Raw genomic sequence first — 18,592 nt, 5'->3', positions numbered from 1 at the left:
TTGTATGGTAGCCACTGGGTTGAGGCTCACTACTTTACAAAAGCAGCTTCGTAACACTCAGTTCCATACTCTCCCCACGCAGACATGCTGTGACCTGTATGCGCTCTCACTTATGGGGTGGCTTGATCCCTCTCCCACATGTCGCTTTGGTTTGGGTCAACCGGCGGGGCCTGTTCCCTGCCACTCAAAGCCCTCAGCTTCCATACAGCGGGAAGAAATTGATCCGTTTAGGAGAAGGCTTACCATAGGCAAGGTCGCAGAGGGCTTTCTTTACATTCAGCGCTAAGTTATTGCATTGTGCTATGAATACACTGCTTGTTTCTCCAGATTAGGATTTCTGCAACTGTTTAGTGAAAATGTACCTCTGGGATCGGTTTGGAGTCAGGGGAGCTCCCTTGTTTTGGTGGGAGGCACTTAATTCCACAGCGGAAGCACACTGGGAACATGGTCCGAGCCCTTGGGTTCATCTGGGACTGCTGTTCCTAGACACAGGAAGCAAAACTAGGGGCGAGCTCAAGCTTTTTGCAGTGTTTGTGCGAGTGTTTGCCATAGGGCCAGGAGTTTTCCCTGAACGGGTAATTGAGGTTTGTGGCATGTAACCTGTGTCAAGGGTGGGTATATTTGAGCATGTATAGGCTCTGAAGCAACCATGCTTGTCAGAAATAGTTGCAGGGTTTGGGCCAGGGTATGTTTGTCTGGAGGGACATCACCAGTCCTGTCCCATCCTGCTCTGCTATGGTTCTCATCTCCCATACGCTGACAGGAAGGCTATTCTCCACAATCAATGGGAGGAAGTGGGTACTCGTGCCAGGATCGGCTGCTCTGGATATCTCAGGGAGGTAAAACAAGCACATCCATTCAGAAAAACCTTTCTGGCACAGTGTTTGAAGCCTAAATGACTGGTGTTAATCACGCAAACCAACAGTTTTTAAAGGCACTGGTTGAAAATATCCAATAGAAGGCAATAGCAACTCAAAGTCGTTATAAGGGGAAAAGTAAGAACACAAACTTAACAGACATTACATTAGACCCCTTACAATGAGACAAAACACTGAATTAAATGGATATGACACTTAAGAGCAGTAACTATATATTTCCAGTTTGAAGGACTTGGAATAATATTACATATAATTTTTACAATCAAATGACTGCCTATTTGTTTTGACGGGGCAGTAAATTAGTTTCTCTGTCTGGGCACGACGTGACCTTAACGAGAAGTCAGTCATAAACAATTATGACCAAAAACAGGATATCAGTTATTCTTTTTTCGTTGCAAGGATGCAGTCTGGCCACGACCAGATTCAAACCGTTTGAGCCCCTTCCAACATATGGCCGGACCAATCAGTGTCCTCTGATAATCTGTGGGGCTGGTTTAGTTGATGACGACAATGAAGAGCACCTGTACTGGGTGAAGAAGTCGAAAATCATAACAATGGCTGCTCTTGAGGTTGGTGTTGATGCTGCTATAGCAGCAGTTATCAGAACTGGAGGTCACAACTTAATTGAAGGAACAGCGAATAACTGCATGAAATGCTTTTCTCTGGGAGAAAACGTTTTCGCTCTTCTCCTGACTGGGTTTAGCCAAGAGCTTGCTTTACCAGCTAGCTCCACCGATAGTCAATAAGGCAGTGTACGGATACTTACAGTAAGACGCCAACCACTAGGTAAGAACGCAGTAATAACCTGTTCATAGATAATACGTAGCTGCTAAATACTGATATAAAGTTCAATGGATTTTCCTGGTTATGTAGAAACAATTATTCGTTACCAGAAGAACTATCAATAATAGAGGTTAGCTAGCTGTTAAAAGGGTGTGTAGCTTAGTGGGTAAGAGCGTTGTGCCAGTAACCGAAAGGTCGCTGGTTCTAATCCCCGAGCTGACTAGGTGAAAAATCTGTCGATGTGCCCTTAAGCAAGGCACTTAACCCTAATTGCTCATGTAAGTCGCTCTGGATAAGAGCGTCTGCTAAATGACTAAAATGTAAAATGTGTGTGTGTCGGTAGCTTCCCTCTCGCATGCGCTTGCTAACTTCACTTTCCCCCACGTTAGCTAGGTATTTGTGTAACATAGAGAGGCTCGCCAGTCGTCATTTCATGTAATTGCTTTACATTCACTCAATGCTGCACGTATTTAATCTCATCCAGGTAAATTGGTCCACAAGTGTTGTAATGGCGAAGGTGCATAAAGATGGCAGCCCCCATGTACTTACAGTGGGTCCTCATTTAGTGTTATTGGCCTAAAGGTCTACTTCAATATATATCAATCAATCATTCCTTAATTCGTTCATCTCATTACACAGTATATGTCACGTCTGTCAGTGAGATGCGGTTGAAGAAGTCAGGCGCAGGACACGGACTCTCGGAAACGTACTTTAATCCGATACTGAAAAGATGAACACAGAATAACTCCACGCAGGGAGGCAATAACCCGCTCACAAACGACATACGTGAAGGGATAATTATAGGGCAACAATCAAACATAATGTGGAACAGGTGTAAACAATACAGACAAAACTAGACAGACACCGATAACATCGAACGGCAGCAGCTAGTACTCCGGGGACGACGAACGCCGAAGCCTGCCCGAGCAAGGAGGAGGAGCAGCCTCGGCAGAATCCGTGACAGTATACAAGTCATTCATGCCTTTAAATACAGTCAAGCATTTTAGTTACAAAACAAAATAACATATGGATCCTTAAATAATTTAACAATAAATAAACCACAACATGTCAGCTAAAGCAATTGCATTCACAAATGCATGCAACTGTTTTTAATCTTGGCTGTATTAAACACTTTAATACCTTTTTAGACTATATGGAATTGATTATATTTGTTTGTAAATTATTATTGTACTTGTGGTGTTGTTTAAACTGTTCCAAACGGTCAGAAAAATATTGTAATCTAACAGAACATGTTTGAGACAAATACTGTAATAAGCGCACAGCATGCACTCCTCCTACCCTCCTTGATATCCTTCTTATGTATTATTACAATTAGTATTATTATAGCTAAAACATTCTTTAATACATTTCAAGTTCATAAAAATTAACTTGGCAAGAGTCTATTGTCCTGCTGATAGCCCATCAAAGGTGGATGGCTTCTTTTTTATAACAATTTATTGAATGAATATTTCCCCGTAGCACTCACCTCTGTCATCATGAAGTGCTTTGAGAGACTAGTCAAGGATTATATCACCTCTACCTTACCTGTCACCCTAGACCCACTTCAATTTGCTTACCGCCCCAATAGATCCACAGACGATGTAATCGCCATCACACTGCACGCTGCCCTATCCCATCTGGACAAGAGGAATACCTATGTAAGAATGCTGTTCATTGACTATAGCTCAGCATTCAACACCTTAGTACCCTCCAAGCTCATCATTAAGCTCGAGGCCCTGGGTCTGAACCCCGCCCTGTGCAACTGGGTCCTGGACTTCCTGACGGGCGAGGTGGTGAAGGTAGGAAACAGCATCTCCACTACACTGATCCTCAAAACTGGGGCCCCACAAGGGTGCGTGCTCAGCCCCCTCCTGTACTCCCTGTTCACCCATGACTGCGTGGCCAAGCACGCCTCCAACTCATTCATCAAGTTTGCAGACGACACAACAGTAGTTGGCTTGATTACCAACAATGACGAGACCGCCTACAGGGAGGAGGTGATGGCTCTGGGATTGTGGTGCCAGGAAAATAACCTCTCACCCTCTCAATCGTGGACTTCAGGAAACAGCAGAGGGTGCACCCCCCTATCCACATCGACGGAACCGCAGTGGAGAAGGTGGAAAGCTTCAAGTTCCTTGGCGTACACATCACTGACAAACTGAAATGGTCCACCCACACAGACAGTGTGGTGAAGAAGGCGCAACAGAGCCTCTTTAACCTAAGGAGGCTGAAGAAATGTGTCTTGGCACCTAAAACCCTCACAAACTTTTACAGATTATTTTCCTAAATCCCTGTTTTTGGCACCTGACCACACAACTGGACAGTAGTCCAGGTGCGACAAAACTAGGGCCTGTAGGACTTGCCTTGTTGATAGTGTTGTTAAGAAGGCAGAGCAGCGCTTTATTATGGACAGACTTCTCCCAATCTTAGCTACTGTTGCATAAACATGTTTTGACTATGACAGTTTACAATCTAGGGATACTCCAATAAGTTTAGTCGCCTCAACTTTCTTAATTTCCACATTATTCATTACAAGATTTAGTTGAGGTTTAGGGTTTAGTGAATGATTTGTCCCAATTTTGGGCATTTTTATTGTTCAGAAATGTGGTGGGTACTCTCTTCGTTCACTGGACTTTATCCTGCTAACTGTTCCAAATGTCCGAACTGAATTTGGTAAAAGGTCTTTTATGTACTCTGCGCCATCGTCTTGGAACACCTTACAAAATAATTTTAAACTGGAAGAACTTGTCCCGATTGGTGTTTTTAAATCTCTGATGAAGGATTTTGAGGCTGATTCCCTGACCTGTCAATGTCTTTAATTTGCTGTTTTTGATATTGTTATACTCTTGTGAATTCATGAATGGTTTTTACTAGATTACTTGTAGTTTTTCATGTTGTCTGTCTGTAATTTTTTGTAATGACTTGGTGCTGCCTATCTTGGCCAGGACGCTCTTGAAAAATAGATTTTAAATCTCAATGAGCCCTTCCTGGTTAAATAAAGGTTAAATAAATAAAAAAAAAATAAAAAAATTACAATGCTTTTATTTTTTGAAATATTTAGGACTAACTTATTTCTTGCCACTCATTCTGAAACTGACTGCAGCTCTTTGTTAAGTGTTGCAGTGATTTCACTCGCTGTAGTAGCTGACGTGTATAGTGTTGAGTCATCAAAGCCAGTGGCATGTCATTAGTAAAGATTGAAAAAAGTAAGGGGCCTAGACATCTGCCCTGGGGAATGCCAGACTCTACCTGGATTATGTTGGAGAGGCTTCCATTAAAGGACACTCTCTGTGTTCTGTTAGACAGGTAACTCTTTATCCACAAAATAGCAGGGGGTGTTAAGCCATAACACACACTACCGGTCAAAAGTTTTTGAACACCTACTCATTCAAGGGTTTTTCTTTACTTTTACTATTTTCCACATTGTAGAATAATAGTGAAGTCATTTTTCTTTGCTTATTTGAGCTGTTCTTGCCATAATATGTACTTGTTATTTTACCAAATAGGGCTATATTCTGTATACCAACCCTACTTTGTCACAACACAAGTGATTGGCTCAAACGCATTAAGAAGGAAGAAATTCAAAAAATTAACTTTTAAGAAGGCACCTGTTAATTGAAATCCATTCCAGGTGACTACCTCATGAAGCTGGTTGAGAAAATGCCAAGAGTGTGCAAAGCTGTCATCAAGGCAAATGGTGGCTATTTGAAGAATCTCAAATATAAAATATATTTTGATTTGTTTAACACTTTTTGGGTTACTGCATGATTCCATATGTGTTATTTCATAGTTTTGATGTCTTCACTATTATTCTACAATGTGGAAAATAGTAAAAATAAAGAAAAACCTTGAATGAGTAGGTGTTCTAAAACTTTTGACCAGTAGTGTCCGTTTTTCCAGCAGCAGACTATGATCAATAATGTCAAAAGCAGCACTGAAGTCTAGCAAATGTCTAGCAAAAATCTTTTTTTATCATCAAAATCATCAATTTCACTCAGCCAATCATCAGTTATTTGTGTAAGTGCCGTGCATGTTGAATTCCCTTCCCTATAAGCGTGCTGAAAGTCTGTTGTCAATTTGTTTACAGTAAAATAGCATTGTATCTGGTCAAACACAATTTTTCCAAAAGTTTAATTCGGGTTAGTAACAGGCCGATTGGTTGGCTATTTGAGCCAGTAAAGGGGGCTTTGCTATTCTTGGGTAGTGGAATGACTTTTGCTTCCAGGCCTCCAGGCCTGAGTGCACACACTTTCTTGTAAGATTGAACATATGACAAATAGGAGTGGCAATATCATCTGCTATTATCATCTGTAATTTTCCACCCAAGTTGTCAAACCCAGGTGGCTTGTCATTGCTGATAGACAACCATTTTTTCACCTCTTCCACACTCACTTCACAGAATTCAGAATTACATTGCTTGTCTTCATAATTTGGTCCACAGTGACGTGAGAGACTGATCAACAACTACAGGAAGCATTTGGTTGGAGTCATTGCAGCTAAAGGTGGCACAACCAGTTATTGAGTGTAAGGGGGCAATTACTTTTTCACACAGGGGAATTGGGTGTTGCATAACTTTGTTTATTAAATAAATGAAATAAATATGTAATTGTTGTGTTATTTGTTCACTTATGTTCCCTTTATCTAATATTACGTTTTGGTTGAAGATCTGATAACATTCAGTATCACAAATATGCAAAAGTAGAGAAAATTAGAAAGGGGGCAAATACTTTTTCATAGCACTGTATATATATATATGTGGGTATTACTGAGGGTGGCTCCTGATAGTGGATAATATTTAACATGATATGAATTGTAAAATAAAATGGAGAAAAGCTTGGGCATATAATCACCGTACCTTCACCGCTATGCAATCTGGTTTCCGAGCGGGTCATGGGTGCACTTCAGCCACGCTCAAGGTCCTAAACGATATAATAACTGCAAATCGATAAAAGACTGTACTGTGCTGTCAGCAGGGAACCGATGTGGATGTGGTGGAGGAGTCAGGCGCAGGAGACAGAGGTTAAGTCCAACAGACTTTAATAATCCAAAGTAGACTGTCCTAAAGTAACACGACCTCGACAAAACAAGAGGCGAGGGAGAATTACGCAAACACGCGTAAACACTAAACATAAAACAAAACAGAGTGCAAACACGTAGCTCCAAACAGCATGACAGTGAAAACAACACACTATAATACTAACACAAAACAAGGAACTTATAGGGCACGCAATCAACACACAATTGGCCACAGGTGATACAGACAGACAAAAGCAATCGACTGCAGAAACATAGAGCGGTGGCAGCTAGTACTCCGGGGACGGCGCTCGCCGAAGCCTGCCCGAACCAGGAGGAGGAGCAGTCTCAGCCGAAACCGTGACAGTACCCCCCCCTTGACGCGCGGCCCCAGCCGTGCGCCGACCCCGGCCTCGGGGACGGCCAGGAGGACGCGGACCTGGGCGCGTGGGATGCCCATGGTGAAACTCAGTCAGGAGGGATGGATCGAGTATGTCCCTCCTGGGTACCCAGCACCGTTCCTCCGGACCGTACCCCTCCCACTCCACGAGATACTGGAGACCACTCCTCCGGCGCCTCGAGTCCAAGATGGTCCGGACCCGGTACGCCGGGACCCCCTCGATGTCCAAAGGGGGCGGAGGGGTCTCTCCTATCCTATCTTCTTGGAGTGGGCCAGCTACCACCGGCCTGAGAAGAGACACATGGAACGAGGGGTTAATATTTTTGTACTCTATAGGCAGTTGTAACCTGTAACACACCTCGTTCAATCTTCTCAGGACTTTGAAGGGCCCCACAAACCGCCGACCCAGCTTCCGGCAGGGCAGGCGGAGGGGCAGGTTTCGAGTCGAGAGCCAGACTCGATCTCCCGGTGTGTACACCGGTCCCTCACTCCGGTGGCGGTCGGCGCTCGCCTTTTGTTGACGGATGGCACGCTGCAGATGGACATGGGCAGCGTCCCACGTCTCCTCCGAGCGCCGAATCCACTCGTCCACCGCAGGAGCCTCGATCTGGCTCTCGTGCCAAGGTGCCAGGACCGGCTGATAGCCTAAAACACACTGGAAAGGTGTTAAATTGGTGGAGGAGTGGCGGAGAGAGTTCTGGGCCATCTTTGCCCAGGGGATGAACCTAGACCACTCCTCCGGCCGGTCCCGGCAATAGGACCTCAAAAACCTACCCACATCCTGGTTGACACGTTCCACCTGCCCATTGCTCTCTGGGTGGTACCCCGAGGTAAGGCTTACCGAGACCCCCAACCGTTCCATGAACGCCCCCCAAACTCTGGAGGTGAACTGGGGACCTCGGTCAGACACTATATCCTCGGGGACCCCATAGTGCCGGAACACATGGGTAAATAGGGCCTCAGCGGTTTGTAGGGCAGTAGGGAGACCCGGCATGGAAAGGAGACGACAGGCCTTAGAAAACCGATCCACAACGACCAAAATGGTGGTATTCCCCTGGGAGGGGGGGAGATCGGTTACGAAGTCCACCGATAGGTGGGACCATGGTCGTTGTGGAACGGGCAGGGGGTGTAGCTTACCCCTGGGCAAATGTCTAGGCGCCTTACACTGGGCACACACCGAGCAGGAGGAGACATAAACCCTCACATCCCTGGCTAACGTTGGCCACCAGTATTTCATGCTAAGACAGTGCACGGTCCGGCCAATACCTGGATGTCCAGAGGAGGGTGATGTATGAGCCCAATAAATCAGTCGATCACGAATCTCGAGCGGAACGTACGTCCGCCCCACAGGACACTCGGGGGGAGTAGGGTCGGTACGCAGTGCCCGCTCGATTTCCGCATCGACCTCCCATACCACCGGAGCCACCAAACAAGACTCCGGCAATATGGAAGTAGGCTCGTTGGACCTCTCCTCTGTGTCATACCGCCGGGACAGGGCGTCTGCCTTACCATACTGGGACTCAGGGATGTATGTGATCTTAAAAACGAACCGGGTTAGGAACATGTTCCACATAGCCTGACGAGGGTTCAATCTCCTAGCTGCCCGGATGTACTCCAGGTTACGGTGATCAGTCAGAATGAGGAAAGGGTGTTGAGCCCCCTCAAGCCAATGCCTCCACACCTTTAGGGCCTGGACTACGGCTAACAGCTCCCTGTCCCCAACATCATAATTACGCTCCGCCGAGCTGAGCTTCTTAGAGTAGAACGCACAGGGGCGGAGTTTAGGTGGCGTGCCGGACCGTTGTGACAGAACTGCCCCAATACCGGTCTCGGATGCGTCTACCTCTACTTGGAAGGGTAAAGAGGGATCCGGATGCGCCAGCACAGGGGCCGAGGTGAACAGGTTCTTTAGTTTGACAAATGCCCTGTCCGCCTCAGCCGACCACTGCAAACGAACCGGACCCCCCTTTAGCAGGGACGTAATGGGAGCTGCAACCTGTCCAAAACCCTGAATAAACCTCCGGTAGTAATTAGCAAAACCCAAGAACTGCTGCACCTTTTTTACAGTGGTTGGAGTTTGCCAATTACGCACGGCCGATACCCGGTCTACATCCGCGGAGTTGATGACACTGTCACGATCGTCATGGAGAGACCAAGGCGCAGCGTTGCGGGTGAACATATTATATATTTATTAAATGATCACACGATCAAAACAACCAACGAAAAATGTGACGTCTATGGTTAAACACACACCAACACGAACAAGAAACCACAAACACAACGTGAAAGACAGACAGTTAAATATGGCTCCCAATCAGAGACACCCAGCTGACACTCGTTGCCTCTGATTGGGAGTCACTCAGACCAACATAGAAAAATCAAACATAGAATTACACACCCTGGCTCAACATAACATTGTCCCCAGAGCCAGGGTGTGACAGTGCCCCCCTTAAAGGCGCGGACTCCGACCGCGCCAACTAAATCCCACAGGGGAGGGACCGGGTGGGCACTCCGCCTAGGCGGCGGATCCGGCTCCGGACATGACCCAGGCACGGGTTGTGCTGGACTGACGACGCTTACCCCTGGCTTTGTGCGTGGAGGAGGAACGGGCCTTACCAGGCTGACGACGCACACCGTAGGCTTGGTGCGTGGAGCAGGGACAGGCCGGACTGGGCTGACGAAGCACACCACTGACTTGGTGCGGGGAGCAGGAACGGGCTGAGCCGGGCTGACGAAGCGCACCACTGCCTTGGTGCGGGGAGCAGGAATGGGCCGGACCGGGCTGACGACGCGCACCACTGACTTGGTGCGGGGAGCAGGAATGGGCCGGACCGGGCTGACGACGCGCACCCCTGACTTGGTGCGGGGAGCAGGAATGGGCCGGACCGGGCTGACGACGCGCACCACTGACTTGGGGCGGGGAGCAGGAACGGGCCGCGCCGGGCTGACAAAACGCACCACTGACTTGGTGGGAGTGGCAAGAACAGGCCGGACCGTACTGGGAACACACACCACTGGCCCTACTTGGGGATCAGGAACAGGCTGGACCGGACTGGCAACACACGCCAGTACCTCTCGCCGTGCCTCTACAACCTCCTTCCCCCTGGTGACCAGTGACTCCCGTAACCTGGCGGCCTCCTCTGCCAACCCGCTGGACCGCTCTATCGCGGCCTCCTGCTGCCCCGACGTCGTGAGCCCCCCCCTAAAAATGTTCTGGGGGTCTCTCCTCCCCGTGGGCCAGGCCTCCATCGTTCTCGCCCAACTCTCGCTCCTCTGTCTCCAACTCTCGCCATTCAGCTCCTCAATGGGCTTGACACAGTCGAAGCTCCTCCTCAACTGGTCCCAAGTCCACCCTCTCTGCTCCTCACTAGGCTTGACCCAGTCGAGGCTGCCACGGAGATCTGCCAGCGATGGCTCCTGGACACGCTGCTTGGTCTGGTTTAGGTGGTTTCTTCTGTCACGATCGTCATGGAGAGACCAAGGCGCAGCGTTGCGGGTGAACATATTATATATTTATTAAATGATCACACGATCAAAACAACCAACGAAAAACGTGACGTCTATGGTTAAACACACACCAACACGAACAAGAAACCACAAACACAACGTGAAAGACAGACAGTTAAATATGGCTCCCAATCAGAGACACCCAGCTGACACTCGTTGCCTCTGATTGGGAGTCACTCAGACCAACATGGAAAAATCAAACATAGAATTACACACCCTGGCTCAACATAACATTGTCCCCAGAGCCAGGGCGTGACAGACACATTGACCGTCACCGAGGAGTTCGTGGAGTTGGTGCCAATGACAGATACAACGACAGCAGCTGATATTTTTACCGCACTCGTCGGCGCACTGGACAGGGTCAGAGTGGACTGGTCCCGCGCTGTCAGCCTGGCTACAGATGGTGCGCCCTCAATGATCGGGAAAAAAGCAGGCGTTGTGACAAAGTTCAGAGAGAAAGTGCAATCTGCAAATGGAGGACGTGATCTTTTGACTTTTCAATGTATTTTGCACCAGGAGGCTTTGTGTTGCAAGTTATTAAAGATGGATAACGTCATGAAGGTGGTCATCCAAACTGTTAATTTCATCCGATCCAGAAGCCGGAATCACCGTCAGTTTGACAGCCTTCTCAGAGAGAAAGACCACATCTATGGCCTGACATACCACACTGAGGTAAGATGGTTAAGCCGAGGTGCTGTGCTGAGGCGTTTCTTTGATTTACGAGAAGAAATTGAACAGTTCATGGAAGAAAAGGGCAAACCAGTGTTAGAATTTCATTCCGCAGAATGGATGCAGGACCTTGCATTTATGGTGGATGTAACAGAGCACCTGAATAACTTGAACAAACAGCTGCAAGGGCGCAACAAAGTTGTCACGCAGTATTATGACAGCATACGTTCTTTCAGGTTGAAGCTGTCATTGTGGGAGACGCAACTTGCCGGTGGTGATGCAGCTCACTTCCCCTGTCTGAAAAATGTGTGCGCGACCCAACATGTGGCAGACATGAAGCGGTTCAAAGATAAAATAACGGGACTGTTACGGGAGTTTGAGCAACGCTTTCAGATTTATGTTTATATGTTTTTATGTTGATGTGCTATTGTTTTTAATAGATTTTATTTTATTTGTATATTTAACATATTCTTGACTCTGTGGTTCTTGCACTTGTTTGGGGAACAGGATTTCATTATTTTTATCTACATTTCTGCCTGAGAAATGACACCCTGATATAGTTCTGTGATCTGTGATATACTTCTGTGAATCACTGAGGCATTGTGTGTTTGTGTGTTCTTTGTCCTCAGAACTTTCAAATAACTTGAGGTGTTTTATGATTAATAGTGATGTTGTGCTTTTGGACACTGTCCTCAGGCTCCAGCTTTATGTTTATATGTTTTTATGTTGATGTGCTATTGTTTTTAATTGATTTTATTTTATTTGTATATTTAACCTATTCTTGACTCTGTGGTTCTTGCACTTGTTTGGGGAACAGAATTTCATAATTTTTATCTACATTTCTGCCTGAGAAATGACACCCTGATATAGTTCTGTGATCTGTGAAACAGTTCTGTTAATCACTGAGGCATTGTGTGTTTGTGTGTTCTTTGTCCTCAGAACTTTCAAATAACTTGAGGTGTTTTATGATTAATAGTGATGTTGTGCTTTTGGACACTGTCCTCAGGCTCCAGCTTTATGTTTATATGTTTTTATGTTGATGTGCTATTGTTTTTAATTGATTTTATTTTATTTGTATATTTAACCTATTATTGACTCTGTGGTTCTTGCACTTGTTTGGGGAACAGGATTTCATTATTTTTTATCTACATTTCTGCCTGAGAAATGACACCCTGATATAGTTCTGTGATCTGTGAAACAGTTCTGTTAATCACTGAGGCATTGTGTGTTTGTGTGTTCTTTTTCATTAGAATTTTCAAATAAACTTGACGTGTTTTATGATTAATAGTGATGTTGTGCTTGTACTATTTTGGACACACTGTCCTCAGGCTCCAGCTTTATGTTGTATGTTGATCATATTAAAACAAAGAAAACAATCTGAAGTTGTTGTTTTTAAGTTATATATACCATGATTTTTCCGGTCCGGCCCACTTGGGAATACATTTTCCTCCATGTGGCCCCTGAGCTAAAATGAGTTTGACACCCCTGGGTTAGACCGTAAACTCTCCTTCCAGACTCACATTAAGCATCTCCTATCCAAAGTTAAATCTAGAATCGGCTTCCTATTTCGCAACAAAGCCTCCTTCACTCATGCTGCTAAACATGCCCTCGTAAAACTGACTATCCTACAGATCCTTGACTTCGGCGATGTCATTTACAAAATAGCTTCCAACACTCTACTCAGCAAATTGGATGTAGTCTATCACAGTGCCATCCGTTTTGTCACCAAAGCCCCATATACTACCCACCATTGTGACCTGTACGCTCTCGTTGGATGGCTCTCACTACATATTCGTCGCCAAACCCACTGGCTCCAGGTCATGTATAAATCACTTCTAGTTAAATCCCCGCCTTATCTTAGATCATTGGTCACCATAGCAACACCCACCCTTAGGATGCGCTCCAGCAGGTATATCTCACTGGTCATTTCCCAAAGCCAACACCTCCTTTGGCCGCCATTCCTTCCAGTTATCTGCTGCAAATGACTGGAACGAACTGCAAAAATCTCTGAAGCTGGAGACACTTATCTCCCTCACTAACTTTAAGCATCAGTTGTCAGAGCAGCTTACCGATCACTGCACCTGTACACAGCCCATCTGTAATTAGCCCACCCAACTACCTCATCCCCATATTTTTATTTACATTGTTATTTATTTTGCTCATTTGCACCCCAGTATCTCTATTTGCACATCATCTTCTGCACATCTATCACTCGTGTTAATACTAAATTGTAATTATTTTGCACTATGGCCTATTTATTGCCTTACCTCCATAACTTACTACATATAAACACACTGTATATAGATTTTCTATTGTGTTATTGACTGTACATTTTGTTTTTGTTTATTCCATATGGAACTGTGTTGTTGTTGTTTTTATCGCACTGCTTTCCTTTTCTTGGCCAGGTCGCAGTTGTTAATGAGAACTTGTTCTCGACTGGCTTACCTGGTTAAATAAAGGTTAAATAAAAAAAATAAAAAATACTTTCTAAAGCGCATACATCAACTTGGCATGTTCAGCCCTACAGAAGACTATAGTTCAGGTCTCCAAATTTCATCCATGCAAATTAGGAGGGCACACAATTAAAGTTCTGAATAACGGCACAGCTATTTATATACACTACATGACCAAAAGTCTGGACACCTGCTTGTCAAACATTTCTTTCCAAAATCATGGGCATTGATATGGAGTTGGTTCCCCCCTTTGCTGCTATAACAGCCTCCACTCTTCTGGGAAGGCTTTCCACTAGAGTGAACTACCACTTCCCGGCTGAGCCGTTGTTGCTCCTAGACGTTTCCTCTTCACACCTAGACGTTTCCACTTCACAATAACAGCACTTACAGTTGACCGGGGCAGCTCTAGCAGGGTAGAAATTTGACAAACTGACTTGTTGGAACGGTGGCATCCTATGACGGTGCCACGACAGCAGGGGTTCAAACTGTAGAAGCAGGGGTTCAAACTGTAGAACCCAGTTCCTACGATTTTATACACCTGTCAGCAACGTGTGTGGCTGAAATAGCCGAAACCACTCATTTGAAGGGGTGTCCACATACATTATACAGTGGGGGAAAAAAGTATTTAGTCAGCCACCAATTGTGCAAGTTCTCCCACTTAAAAAGATGAGAGAGGCCTGTAATGTTCATCATAGGTACACGTCAACTATGACAGACAAAATGAGAAGAAAAAAATCCAGAAAATCACATTGTAGGATTTTTAATGAATTTATTTGCAAATTATGGTGGAAAATAAGTATTTGGTCAATAACAAAAGTTTCTCAATAGTTTGTTATATACCCTTTGTTGGCAATGACACAGGTCAAACGTTTTCTGTAAGTCTTCACAAGGTTTTCACACACTATTGCTGGTATTTTGGCCCATTCCTCCATGCAGATCTCCTCTAGAGCAGTGATGTTTTGGGGCTGTCGCTGGGCAACACAGACTTTCAACTTCCTCCAAAATATTTTCTATGGGGTTGAGATCTGGAGACTGGCTAGGCCATTCCAGGACCTTGAAATGCTTCTTACGAAGCCACTCCTTCGTTGCCCGGGCGGTGTGTTTGGGATCATTGTCATACTGAAAGACCCATCCACGTTTCATCTTCAATGCCCTTGCTGATGGAAGGAGGTTTTCACTCAAAATCTCACGATACATGGCCCCATTCATTCTTTCCTTTACACGGATCAGTCGTCCTGGTCCCTTTGCCGAAAAACAGCCCCAAAGCATGATGTTTCCACCCCCATGCTTCACAGTAGGTATGGTGTTCTTTGGATGCAACTCAGCATTCCTTGTCCTCCAAACACGACGAGTTGAGTTTTTACCAAAAAGTTCTATTTTGGTTTCATCTGACCATATGACATTCTCCAAATCCTCTTCTGGATCATCCAAATGCACTCTAGCAAACTTCAAACGGGCCTGGACATGTACTGGCTTAAGAAGGGGGACACGTCTGGCACTGCAGGATTTGAGTCCCTGGCGGCGTAGTGTGTTACTGATGGTAGGCTTTATTACTTTGGTCCCAGCTCTCTGCAGGTCATTCACTAGGTCCCCCCGTGTGGTTCTGGGATTTTTGCTCACCGTTCTTGTGATCATTTTGACCCCACGGGGTGAGTAGCACATTGAACCATGTCACGTGGCGTATTTTTTAAAAGTATTTGGATAGTGCTCAAACAAAGACGTCATATCTGGATTCCTCCATCTTTATGCACCATTGTTTTGTTTGGTCTTTTTCCTGTATTTTTTAGAAGCATCCAGCTGCAGACAGTGAGCGCTGAGGGCGCCCGGTCTGTGAACTTCTCAGATGGTGTTTTTGCTTCTCAGTTGGTATGTGCGCATGCAGTGTTCTAACGCCATGGACCAAGGCTATATACAGGTCAGATCAGACTGGCAAACACAGGTCCAATCAGACTGGCCAACCAGGAATAGGGCCATTCCGCCCCTGGCTGAAACCCTCAAATTAAACACCAGTGGTATTCACTAAGTTGATAGGTTATATTTAGGATAATCTTTTACAGCTTTGTCATTATATTTTCTATTCTAAAATCATCGTATTGTATTATTTTATATATTTTACATGTGATAAGGCCACACAGAGGGCCAGAGATAATTACAGACAACTGTGATAATCTGGGTGGATAAATGCCACTAGATGTCATGTTATAAATTACATAAAATCCTTGAAAGTTACCAAACGTCAACTTTGTACGTTACCAGAAATGTACCCTCCCTTTGCAACCCTATCTGCACCTATAGCGAACACACCCACAACACATGTAAACACACTGATCTATAATCAGCTCAATTTCTTTTCAACACTCAACACATATAGTTTGGGAGTCCACGAGGACCTGAGGAGTCGAACAAAATCAATTGAGATTCTCCTGGGGAGAAAGAGATATGACAGACTTCTTGATTGATTGACTGACAGACGATTAGCGTGATTGCTGATTGACAGGCAGCTGTGTGAGAGGGTGTGTTTGGTCCAGAGAGTATTACAAGAGCAGCAGTCTCAGCCCTGTCAGTCTCAGCTAGTTTCCCTCCAAGTCACCTTGACCCTTAGCTCATCACAAGCAGAAGACCATGCCACACAAAATGGGTGAGTCATTTGTAAGAGTCCTAAACGCTTTTGTGTGTTCCAGATTAGATGCTATTTTCACTTTGTCTTTATGCTAGAAGAAATGAGTTTATTTCATTGAGTAAGAAAAGCATTATCTTCAATACTTTGATGTGGCTTATCTGATCTGGTTGCAGCTGAGAAGGTTCTGATCGTGTACGCCCACCAGAGTACTGGGTCATTTAACGCTGCAGCTAAAGATGCAGCTGTGACAGCTCTGACTGCTCAGGGCTGTAAGGTGGAGGTGTCTGACCTCTACGCCATAAAGTTTAAAGCCTCTGCTACTGTTGATGACATCACTGGTAACAGTCTGAACCATGCGTTACTTAATTACAGTAGTGAATGATAAGTGTATAAGCTTGAGTGCCTATTAAATGCTTAAGGTCACAACAATTTTCTGTTGGCAAGAGCTTTTTCTTTTCTACCTCAACTTGCTTAGTCTCAGTCTGTTATGATTTATCAGGGGAGGTGAAGGATGCTGAGCACTTCCAGTATGGAGAGGAGACCATGCTGGCATGGAAGGAGGGCCGACTCTCTGCTGATATCACTGAGGAACACCGCAAACTCTCTGAAGCGGAGCTTGTCATATTCCAGGTGATCTCCTGCAGTACTGTTAAGTGTCTTAGGCTTACGTTGATGAAGCCAATTTTCCTAACCTCATTTTAAGTGTAGAGCCTTTAGTGCTTTTTGGATGGTGGCTGAAATGCACCCATTCCAGGTACTGGTTTTTGACTAGTGTCTCATCTCTCAGTTTCCTATGTACTGGTTCACTGTTCCTGCCATCATGAAGGGCTGGATGGACCGGGTGCTCACACTGGGATTTGCCTACACCTCAGAAAAGAGGTACAGCCAGGGCATCTTCAAGGTAGGGGATGCATGTAGGGCCTATGTAGATTACATTTTCAACCAGCAATGATCAAGAAATGACTCAGATTTTGCTCTTACTGTTACATCAGCTGTTGTACAATGACACAGGAGACATTTACTGCAATGGGCCTTTTAATAGCACCACAAATGGTTGGTTTACATGCTCCTTCAGTGTTCCTCTTTTGTGGTCCATTCATATCAATGTCTCCTCACCTTGTTTCCCTCCAGGACAAGAAAGCCATGCTGTCCTTCACCACTGGATCCCAGGAGTCTATGTTCAGTGCCAATGGTATCAATGGAGACATGAATGTCACCCTGTGGCCACTGCAGGTATGTTAGGCTTGGCTGACACTACCAGCATGTAGACTGCTGTACTGCAACGTGCTTTTGCTTTCTATATGTTATCTCCACTGGATGTCTGCTTTTATTATAAGCATTTGACTTCCAGGTTGGAAAGTGCTAATTTTAACGATTGGAGGACTGCTTCAGTTGGACAAATCAATTCATGTTTTATATACTTTAGCATGGTTATTGAATAAGTTAATTCCCTCTTTAGAACGGCATCCTGCACTACTGTGGTTTCCAGGTTCTGGCTCCTCAGATCTTCTGGGCTCCACCCCACATCCCCGCTGAGGCTCGGGACAGCATGCTGGAGGCATGGCGCACACGGCTGCAAGGGCTTCTGGGAGAAGTACCGCTTACTTTCACACCCTCTGACAGCTTTGATGGTGGGAGGGGCTTCCAGCTCAAAGAGGATGTCCAGGAGAAGCACTCAGCCAATGCGTTTGGCCTGTCTGTCGGAATCCACCTGGGCAAGCCCCTCCCACCCAACAGCCAGCTCAAAGCTGGGGTGTAAGGATACTGGAGGACTGTCATCCCTACACATGCTGCTTATGCTCTAAATAACAAATAAAGATTGACTTCCTTAAACTGAATGGTGTTCACTTTAATACCACACTTGTTATTCAATGCTTTAACCTAGGTTTCATAGTTGGTCAACTGACTAATTAACTCGTCTGCAGTCTTCCACATTTTCTGATGGCATTCAAGTATTTTGTTTAGTTCACTAATCTTGTATGGTAGCCACTGGGTTGAGGCTCACTACTTTACAAAAGCAGCTTCATAACACTCAGTTCCATACTCTCCCCACGCAGACATGCTGTGACCTGTATGCTCTCTCACTGACGGGGTGGCTTGACCCCTCTCCCACATGCCGCTTTGGTTTGGGTCAACCGGCGGGGCCTGTACCCTGCCACTCAAAGCCCTCAGCTTCCATACAGCGGGAAGAAATTGATCCGTTTAGGAGAAGGCTTACCATAGGCAAGGTCGCAGAGGGCTTTCTTTAGATTCAGCGCTAAGTTATTGC

At 45.5% G+C, this 18,592-nt stretch overlaps 1 protein-coding gene across 1 annotated transcript; it reads left to right on the top strand.

Annotated features, from left to right (window-relative positions):
• Positions 1-16,337: 16,337 nt before the first annotated feature.
• Positions 16,338-18,082, top strand: LOC311143811 (NAD(P)H dehydrogenase [quinone] 1-like; the record flags this gene model as incomplete). The annotated part of the gene is made up of 6 exons (XM_084179689.1): positions 16,338-16,341; positions 16,497-16,661; positions 16,823-16,953; positions 17,111-17,224; positions 17,455-17,556; positions 17,783-18,082. The coding sequence occupies 6 exons, from the start codon at positions 16,338-16,340 to the stop codon at positions 18,080-18,082; spliced, it is 816 nt and encodes a 271-aa protein (XP_084035815.1).
• Between the last annotated feature and the right edge of the window lie 510 nt (positions 18,083-18,592).

The sequence above is a fragment of the Coregonus lavaretus genome, assembly GCF_964263955.1.
Source record: "Coregonus lavaretus genome assembly, chromosome: 16".
NCBI lineage: Eukaryota > Metazoa > Chordata > Actinopteri > Salmoniformes > Salmonidae > Coregonus > Coregonus lavaretus.
This window is presented reverse-complemented; position numbering and strand designations above follow the sequence as displayed.